At 44.1% G+C, this 9733-nt stretch overlaps 1 protein-coding gene across 1 annotated transcript; it reads left to right on the forward strand.

The window, feature by feature from the left end:
* The first annotated feature begins 30 nt into the window (after window positions 1–30).
* TDP2 (tyrosyl-DNA phosphodiesterase 2) lies at window positions 31–6600 on the forward strand. Its single transcript, XM_081873446.1, has 7 exons — window positions 31–404; window positions 501–586; window positions 2761–2934; window positions 3582–3673; window positions 4397–4515; window positions 5250–5420; window positions 5980–6600. The coding sequence occupies exons 1-7, from the start codon at window positions 198–200 to the stop codon at window positions 6259–6261; spliced, it is 1131 nt and encodes a 376-aa protein (XP_081729572.1). The 5' UTR covers window positions 31–197; the 3' UTR covers window positions 6262–6600.
* Window positions 6601–9733: the final 3133 nt, after the last annotated feature.

The following is a 9733-nucleotide window of genomic DNA, read 5'->3' on the forward strand; positions in this document are numbered from 1 at the left end:
GCGGGCGGGCGGGCGAGCGAGCGCAGTACTGTAACTTGAAGTGTCTTGCCCGTGCTGCGCCTGCGCGGCATTTGAGCTTCGAGGGGCGTGGATTTGCAGAAGCTGAAAAACCGGTGGTGGTCCTGAAAGAAAACAGGGAGCGCGAGCTTTGAAAAAAAAACCCAAAACCCAAACAACAAGAACTCACAAACAGGCAGATGGATGTGGGCAGCGTTGCTCAGGGGGTGGAGCAGGCGACCCCGGAGGAGAGGACGCCGGAGCAGCAGCTGCAGCCATCCAAGGAGGAGGAAGAGAAGGAAGAAGAGAAACGCAGGAAGCTCCTATGTTTGGAATTTGCCTCCATCAGCGGCAGCGATCTAGCCGTTGCTCAGTGCTACCTGGCAGAGAATGACTGGGATATGCAGGTATGCCGTCGCTTCCCGTTTTAAGCACGTGCTTTATAGATCCCGGCGCATGATCCTAGCACACACTCACACTCGGCCTTTTGTTTGTTTTTGCAGAGAGCGCTGAATTCTTATTTTGAGCCGCCTCTTGAGGAGCAACCTATGGACGCGATGCCAGAGGCTCTCCCGGTGGAGGGGACCCTGTAAGTCTCATGCGCCTGTAACTCATCCCTCTCAAGAAGACCTCGGGGCTAAAAAATCGATTCCCGCTTGTGTACAGATGCATGGGGGCCATATTGGTGCAACTGGACGGTGGTGCTGTCAGGGCAGTTATGTCAGAGGGGTTAAGATCCCCTCCCAGCCACGAGTTCCCCCGGGGTGACCATGGGCTAATCCCTATTCTCTTAGCCTAGCCCACCTCGTTCACCTGCCTGCTGCCTTTACTCTACAATAGTACAGAGTGAGTCCTTTAAAAGAGGCCCAGTGGATACAGAGTATAGTGGTACCTCGGGTTACAGAAGCTTCAGGTTACAGACTCTGCTAACCCAGAAATAGTACCTTGGGTTAAGAACTTTGCTTCAGGATGAGAACAGGAATCACACAGTGGTGGTGCAGCGGGAGGCCCCATTAGCTAAAGTGGTACCTCAGGTTAAGAACACTTTCAGGTTAAGAACGGACCTCCGGAACAAATTAAGTTCTTAATCTGAGGTACCACTGTACACATGTTCCACCAGGACTCTTAAAAGACTCACCCTGTATATGCCTCTGTAAGACATCCTAGTGGTATAATCATTAATATCTCTTGCACTTGGCTTGCTTGGCCCTGCCCAGGGGAATGGTCGGTAGTGTAGTCAAGTCTCTAAATAAGGGCTGGCTCCAGCAATTCTCCAGTTTTTAAGGCTTCCACAATGCCCATAAAGTAGCATTGTTCCAGGTCATTGTGGAAAACTTACATGTTGGTTCCCACTGAGACCTGCCATTTAAATTCCCTCCCATGCCCCAGAGTTCTGCCATACCAAGGGTGCCCTGGGGCACATTAGTGCTGTGTTTACATGGCTGCTGAGCACTTGGAAAAAATGAAACTGAGTGGGAGAAAGGGGCAGGCTGCAGGAGTGGCATCTGCTGCTAAGGTCCTAATCCATATGGCAGTAACCTGTATCTGACCTACCTGGTATCGATTTGTACCTTCATAAACCGGCTCCACTATGTCAGGCTGAAACTAAAGCCATTTTCACAGCTGACCAGCATCTCAGAATACCTTTCTTGAAAATATGAATGAGGAAGCAATCCCAAGTATGGGAAGCCAGAGTAATTTACATAATTAAGTGAAGCCGGCATAGAGTATGCCAGATCCAAAGTCCGCTCAGGACTTTAAGCAAGCCTAAGGCTGGCAGAGGGACGCGGGTAGTGCTGTGGTTTAAACCATAGAGCCTAGGACTTGCCGATCAGAACGTCAGCGGTTCAAATCCCCGTGACGGGGTGAGCTCCTGTTGCTCGGTCCCTGTTCCTGCCAACCTAGCAGTTCGAAAGCACGTCAAAGTGCAAGTAGATAAATAGGTACCAATCCAGCAGGAAGGTAAACGGTGTTTCCGTGCGTTGCTCTGGTTCACCAGAAGCGGCTTAGTCATGCTGGCCACATGACCCGGAAGCTGTAAACCGGCTCCCTCGGCCAATAAAGTGAGATGAGCGCCGCAACCCCAGAGTCAGCCACGACTGGACCTAATAGTCAGGGGTCCCTTTACCTTTACCTTTAAGACTGGAAGAAGGGAAATAAGTCTTTAATATAAGGTCTGATTTATGCCACTCTGTCATTCCTTTGGGTTGCCAAGTTGCTTGACTGAGCTGAACCAAGTTAGGATCCAGCATATGTGCCCCCTGCCAGGTCCTGCCCCCCCTCCCGCCCCAGAACACCTATTTTTCAGGGCTGCTGTAAGTTCTGCTGGTTTTGGCTTGTCGTCAGCTGAGCTGGGATGAGACAGTTACACCAGCATATCTCTGACTGAGCTGGGGTTGGTGACATGCCAGTTTAGCCCAGCTGAGCTGGGAATCTACTGGCTGAACCTGCCACATCCTAACTCTCTCATTCTGGTGGATCTAGGGTTAGGATTACACCCTTTGCCATTCTTCACCTTTGGTCCAATAACTCATAGCTGTTATTTCTATTGCATGCATTCTCTTGCTGCTGTGCGGTGTTTAAGAGTTATGCATGATATCTTAGTTTTTGAGCTGGGTCTTTGTCTTATTATTATCATTAGGGCTTGGATAACACAGTTGTATTATACAGTGTTTATTATTTTATGATGGAAGCCAGCTTCAGAGTTTTACTTTTAAAGGTGGCTTATCAGTATAATAAGTAACTTGTGTCTGTGTTTTCTAGCATTGACCTAACAGGTGATTCGACTGCTGTTAAAGTTTCTGCTGCTGTTAAAGAGGCGGGTCTTAGCCCCAAAGAGGATGACAGCACATTTTCTTTAATTACCTGGAATATAGATGGCCTGGATTTAAAAAACCTGCAAGATAGGGCACGAGGAGTTTGCTCCTATCTTGCTTTGTAAGTATCTATCACAGTGGTCCTATGGTACCTTATTAGAGTGTCAGCCTAATTAAAATCATTGGGATTTATTTCAAAGATTGGGATGTACTTTTTAAAAAATCAGAATATTTCTACTATGCCATTTTTTCTTTCTTTTACACTTATCTGAATTGTAGAGCTGCCAAGAATATGTAAGCCAGCCTTGCCCAGTCTTGTGCCTCTAGATTTTTTGGACTACATATCCCATCGGATGCAGCCAGCATGGTGGAATATGTAGTCCAAAGCATCTAGGAGCACCAGGTTGGAGGAGACTGATTTAAGCACACCAGCCTAGAAATACATAATTGATTTTAACCCCAGTAGGATCTGAATCTTCACGGCTACTCCTTTTGCATACAAACAGTTAAATCTCAAGAGACAAATCTCAGGTTCGTTACACTTCCTTGTGTTGCTTGTGCATTTGATTCCATAACTATATTTTTGCACAACCCTATGCGTGTTTGCATTGCATTGCAGCCATAATGTTATGAAGCAAGGCCAGTTGTTGCTTTTTACAGTAATTAAATAAGTTAAGAAGACCACTGTAGGATCATTGTATACGAAACAGCTTATCTGTTGCAGTATGTTGCTTTATGTTCCATTAGACATTCTGCTTTCTCATTTAGGTACAGTCCAGATGTGGTATTTCTACAGGAAGTTATTCCTCCAGTTTTATCCTATCTACAGAAGAGAGCTGTCAGTTACACAATTATTCCAGGTAAAATGAAGTTACAGTAATTGCTATGCATTTTTAGTGGGGTAGCTGTGTTAGTCTGCTGCAGCAAGAGCAATCAGGAGTCTTGTGGAACCTTAAACATCTATTTATTATGGTATAAGCCTTCATGCACCACTTGATTGCAAAAACAGTAAAAACCTTGGTGGTTTATTGCCATACTTCAAACAGTGAAAATCCGGACAGCTTTATTTAGTTTTGCCCAAAGATGTTGAGCTTTTTTGGCAAATTTGCAAAGAAAGAAAAAAAAAGAAAGTAGTTTTTGAGCTATTTTTAAGGAAAATCACCTAAACAACACTGCTGAATCCAGAATATCCCAGACATTTTCCACGATTTCCCCCTGGACACTGCTTCTGACTGCACTATTCTGGATATGTCCTGGAAATTCCAGACATATGGCAACCTTAGATTTACATAACATAAACCACGGAGTTGTATTCCTGAAAGTTGTCCCAGGATTTCCTCCCCCCCACCAATGCCCCATCAAATCTGCTCTGAAGGGTTGGGGGAACCCTGAGAATAGATAAGGTGGGCAGGGAGGGGTGTCCAGTTGCACAGGTGATAATCCATGCACTAAGGATGACTTTGATGGATACAACCCATACTTTAGTCTAAGTCTAAGCAAGGCCACTGTCTTTTATTATATGGAATTTCTGAAGGAGACATCATTGTTGTTGACCTTTCCTTTTTCTGTGTTTCTCTCTTCAGGTAATACTGATGGTTATTTTACGGCCATAATGTTAAAAAAATCAAGAGTCAGAGTTTTAAAAGAAGAAATAACACCTTTCCCTACCACCTCCATGATGAGAAATTTATTGGCAGTACATGTAAGTGAGTTCTTGCATTTATTTATTTATTGTTCTAAAGGACCTCCATACATACTGCCCAGGCGAGGTCACTTTGGTGCTGCTGATGCAGCAAAAACAACATAGGAGGCAGCAGTTACGAGTTACCGTTCTCTGCAGCCACAGCAGGCACTGTGATTCTCCAGTGGTTTGACTTCACTCCTGGAAGTGCAGTCCATTGTCTCTTGAGACAGACGGATGCCATTAACTGCATAAATGCACCAGAAGCAAAGTAGCCTAAAGTCAACAAAGTGCACTCTTCCCTCAGCCCATCATCTTAAAATGTCTCTATTGTGGATTAAAATTTGGCCCCGACAAAGCTATTAACTAAAAGGTTAGTTGATTGTTAACTGTTGATTAAAGCAGTTATAGCCGCAGCCCTACCTGTTTGTCATCATGTTAGTCACAACAGTGACCCAGGCTAGGCACTGTACAGAAGAAAGCAGAATTGGCAAGATCTATACAAGGGTCCTTGTCATCTAGGAAAAGTCCCACCTTTATGTTGTCCAAATATGGAGGACAACATATGGGAGAATTAACTGTTATTGTAAAGAAAGGTCTAGCTGCACTTAGCCCTGTGCAGAAAATGTAGTTTTATGCATCTTGTTCTTTCACGAGAAATTGCTGTAAAGAGTGGTGAAATCCTACTGCTTTAGCAGACTGTCGCATGCAGAAAATGTCGCTTTATGCTTTATATCACTCTCTCTTCTTCATAGGCAACCATATCTGGCAATGACCTCTGCCTTATGACTTCGCATCTGGAGAGCACTAAGGGGCATAGCGAAGAACGCTTGAATCAGTTGAAACGGGTGCTTGCCAAAATGACAGAGGCCCCAGAGTCCACTACTGTGATTTTTGGAGGAGATACAAATCTCAGAGACAAAGAGGTGAACTCGAGCAAAATTCCTTAGTTGTGTTGTGTTTATTTGTAACTCCTTTCCTCATCTCCTAAAAATAACAGTTGCCTTTCCTACATATCACTTACATGGGCTTTCCCCACCGCTGGTGATACAATTCCCCTTTGCCTATATATATTTTTAAGCACAGGTTTTATTAAGGATTTTCAAGAGCAAGAATACAGAAAAGAAGAAAACAAATCAATCAGCAATAATCAGCAGTTGTCTTGCAAAATATTGACAACAAAGTAGACCTGACTAGCAGTAAAGAGCAATGAATTAACAAAGCATAAAACTACACAAGATATCGCAGTTCCCTTGTACCAAGTGATTAAACAAAGCCAGAGTAGCTATTTATTTCAGATAACACGTTTCTGAATTAGAACAGTGTTGCTAAGGAGCAGTGATGGTACTTCACAACAAAATGGTGGCTCTCCCAACGAACCATATAAGAAGTGACAAAATCAATCCATGGCTCATTTTTGAAAGCTGATTGTTGGCAGTATATTTATAGTACACTATTAACACTTTCTACTTTTCTCCCCATCAGGTTGCTAAGCTTGGTGGTTTGCCTGACAACATTCTGGATGTTTGGGAATTCTTGGGCAAGCCAGAACATTGCTGCTACACATGGGATACAAGCCAAAACACTAACTTGGATGCACGTTACAAGTGCAGATTGCGGTTTGATCGCCTCTTCCTCCGAGCTGCTTCTGCTGGCGGACAAATTGTTCCTAAGAGTTTGGATTTAATTGGGCTGGAAAAACTGGACTGCGGCAGATTTCCTAGCGATCACTGGGGTCTACTTTGCAATTTTGATGTGGTACTATAAGGGGGCGAAATGATTTCCATGCTGTGTATGAAAGACACCGTTATAACCTTTCCTGTCCCCCCCCCCCCATCTTGCTATATTTTAAACCCATTCTGGGATTGGTTCAAATTTATACCCTCCAGTGGTAATTCACTAATCCATGTGTTACTGGAATCCTTGCCCAGTGAAAGGGTGGGGAGAAGACTTTTAAATGTGTACTCTTAAATTCATTCCAGTTTATAGGTACTCCAGGATATATTTCCCTTCCAAGTTTCAATTCCTGTGCAAAATAGATAAATGAAAATGCTAGCCATATACTACTATTTCAGTCTTAAGTTGAATAAAGAATAATTCAACACACCTTTCTATAATCTTATATTGAACTCAATAATGGATTGAAGGATTTTTTTATTTAAACCACTTTTTTCAGGTAGCCAAGTTGGAAAAATAGCCAATTGTTTTAAGTGGCGGGGGGGGGGGGCGGAGAGCAACCAACTTTATCTATGGGCTGGTAATTCTAGGACAATTGTTACATTGCTGAAGTGTCATATCATTTCCTGTCTGTGAAGAAGGGAGGTGTTTTTCAGGATGTGCAAGGCTTGAGTTAGAGATCGGCATTATGGGTACTCGATAATTCCCATGTACCAGTTGGGGTGCCCAAACCTTGGAGCCTTCTGATGCTGATTCCTGCAGCCTTTCCAAATTAGCAGGCAATGAGAGGAGGTATCTCCCCTACATATCTCATCCTCTCCCTTTGGGAGGCAGTATGGCTTAGGCCCAAAGAGAGAGACCACTGAATCAGCAGTGGTGTAGAGGACAAGGTGGAATCCAATAGAAATATACTGTACTGGCAAAAAAGCTAGGACTGGCACTGATGGTAATGACTCTTAAAAGTCAGCAATCCTAAAATAGATCCGATCATGTAATCAAACCAGGTAACAAAGGAATTGCCTCCTTACCAGCATATTTTCTCCTGGAGCCCACAAAACACAAGGTAGTGATCATCGGTTGTTTTGAAGCCCCAACGGCATGGTATGATTGCCCATGGGTAGGTAATTTGCAGTATTCCCTCTACGCGCTTGCAGTTTCCTTAAGTCACTGTGTGCTTGCAGGGAATTCTGAATTCCTCCCGCTTCTGCATGTCGAAAATAGTCCTGCTACTGGATCTGTGGGCAGGATGTGATGACTGCAGAGTTGCTTATCTCAGCATGAGAGAGAGATGAGACTCTCCGCAGGGCTGTCATGTAGAAGACTGTTGTATGTTTGTCCAGGAGGCAGAAGCAGGACCTGGTAAGGAAGCAGATTTCATAGAAACATCGGAAGCTACCTTATACTAAATCAGACCATTGTTCAGTCTAGCTCGATATTATCTACACCAAAACCTTTGGGCCTTTGGATATTGCTGAACTACAACTCCCATAATTCCTGGCCATTAGCCTTGCTTGCTGGAACTGATGTAAGTTCCGACTGGCAGTGTTTCTCCAAGGTGTTTAGGATTTGCATGCAAAGCAGATGCTCTGCTACTGAGCTAGGAGAAACTTCCTAATTATGAGAGCTGTTTGATAGTGGAGCTGGCCATCTCAGGAGGTTGTGGTGGAGCCTCCTTTGATGGGCGTATTTAAACAGAGGCTGGCCAGTCCTCTATTGAGGATGATGTAGTTGCAGATTCCTGCATTGAGCAAAGCACTGAACCTCCAATGTTCCAACACACCATTCTAGGATTCTATTTATCTGACAGCTAAGCCAGTGGTGTGAACTGCCCAGAGGACTATGGGCATCAACTAATGTTCTAAATAACTAAAGTATTTATTTTTACTTTTAGCTGTGAGTTCACTGCAGCCAAGGTTGCTTCCACAATATCTCTGTTCTTTACAGATAGCATAATTCAGGCATAGGCAAACTCGGCCCTCCAGATGTTCTGGAACTACAATTCCCATCATCCCTAGCTAACAGGACCAGTGGTCAGGGATGATGGGAACTGTAGTCCCAAAACATCTGGAGGGCCGAGTTTGCCTATTCCTGACATAATTCATTCATTTGGTTATTACATTCAGGCAGTGTCATTGCCAAGATGCTGCATTTCATGTACACATTTGCAGCTTAAAACGCAGGGAGGCTGTTCCCACTCTCCACTGTGCTTCGTGGCATTTGAGCACTGATGTACCTGTCAGGGATGTGCGCTACCTGTTTGGTTTCTCCATGCCTGGAGTCCTTCCCAAACTATTCCTGAAGCTGTCATCTGTGCAAGCGTGGAGGCGGTCTCAAATGATAATGGTAATAATAATAATAATAGCCGGCAGGATCAGGCCAATGGCCCATCTAGTCAAGCATCCTGTTCTCATAGTGGCCACACAGTGGATTGTGTGAAACCAATAGGCAGGACCCAAGCACATGAGCACTCTCTCCTTTAGTATTCAGAGAATTACTGCCTCCGACCATGAAGGCAGAGCAATAGTCATTGAATTTGCTCCATGAATTTCTTCAATCCTCTTTCAAAGCCACCCAAGATGGTAGTCATTGCTCCCCACCCCCATGGGAGTGACTTCCATAGTTCAAAACAAAATAAAAAAAATCCTTCCAGTAGCACCTTAAAGACCAACTGAGTTAGTTCTAGGTATGAGCTTTCGTGTGCATGCACACTTCTTCAGAAGTGTATCTGAAGAAGGTATCTGAAGGTATCTGAAGAAGTGTGCAAAAGGAAGGTATCTGAAGGTATCTGAAGAAGTGTGAAGAAGGTATCTGAAGGTATCTGAAGAAGGTATTCAGAAGGTATCTGAAGAAGTGTGCATGCACACGAAAGCTCATACCTAGAACTAACTCAGTTGGTCTTTAAGGTGCTACTGGAAGGAATTTTTTTATTTTGTTTTGACCATGGCAGACCAACACGGCTACCTATCTGTTCCATAGTTCAGGCGCTATCTAACATACTTCAGCTTAATCACTGCTTATATCAAATTGGATATAAGCTTGCTTGAGGGAAAATGCACAAAACAGGAACATTTCTCAGTAAACTACAGGATAGATAGGACTTGTGGCTAATATCAAACACCAGCAGTGGGAGCGCTTTGCTCCAGCGCTTCATGCTTGACCTTGCATGGTTTGTGGTGATTTTCCTGACGAAATTTCCAAGTTGTGTCAGACTTTTCAGTCTTTTCTCTAAAGTATGTTTTTTAAAAAAACACCACCACCTTGCTCTTCTGCAACTGGCCCGATGTCAAGGAATTAAACATGACTTTTAGAAAACTTCTGAAGGCAGCTGCAGCCCTGTTTAGGGAAGTTTTTAATGTTTGATGTTTTATCGTGTTTTTAATATTCTATGGGGAGCCGCCCAGAGTGACTGGGGAAACCCACCCAAATGAGCGGGGTATAAATAATAAATTATTATTATTATTTTAGCCCCTTCTAAGGATGCACGAGGTGAGTTGGGTGGAGCTCAAGCATCGCCCCCTGGTGGCGGGGTTGCGATCCAGCTCCAGACCAGGGATGGCGGATG

The sequence above is a fragment of the Podarcis erhardii genome (assembly GCF_964252035.2).
Source record: "Podarcis erhardii genome assembly, chromosome: 8".
Classification (NCBI taxonomy): domain Eukaryota; kingdom Metazoa; phylum Chordata; class Lepidosauria; order Squamata; family Lacertidae; genus Podarcis; species Podarcis erhardii.

Bases quoted from the DNA above. Each gene is read 5' to 3' on its own strand.
- TDP2 (XM_081873446.1), top strand. From the start codon at position 198: ATGGATGTGGGCAGCGTTGCTCAGGGGGTGGAGCAGGCGACCCCGGAG. The intron at 4,516-5,249 runs GTAAGTGAGTTC...TCTTCTTCATAG, and splicing joins GAAATTTATTGGCAGTACAT to GCAACCATATCTGGCAATGA. The intron at 5,421-5,979 runs GTGAACTCGAGC...TCTCCCCATCAG, and splicing joins CAAATCTCAGAGACAAAGAG to GTTGCTAAGCTTGGTGGTTT.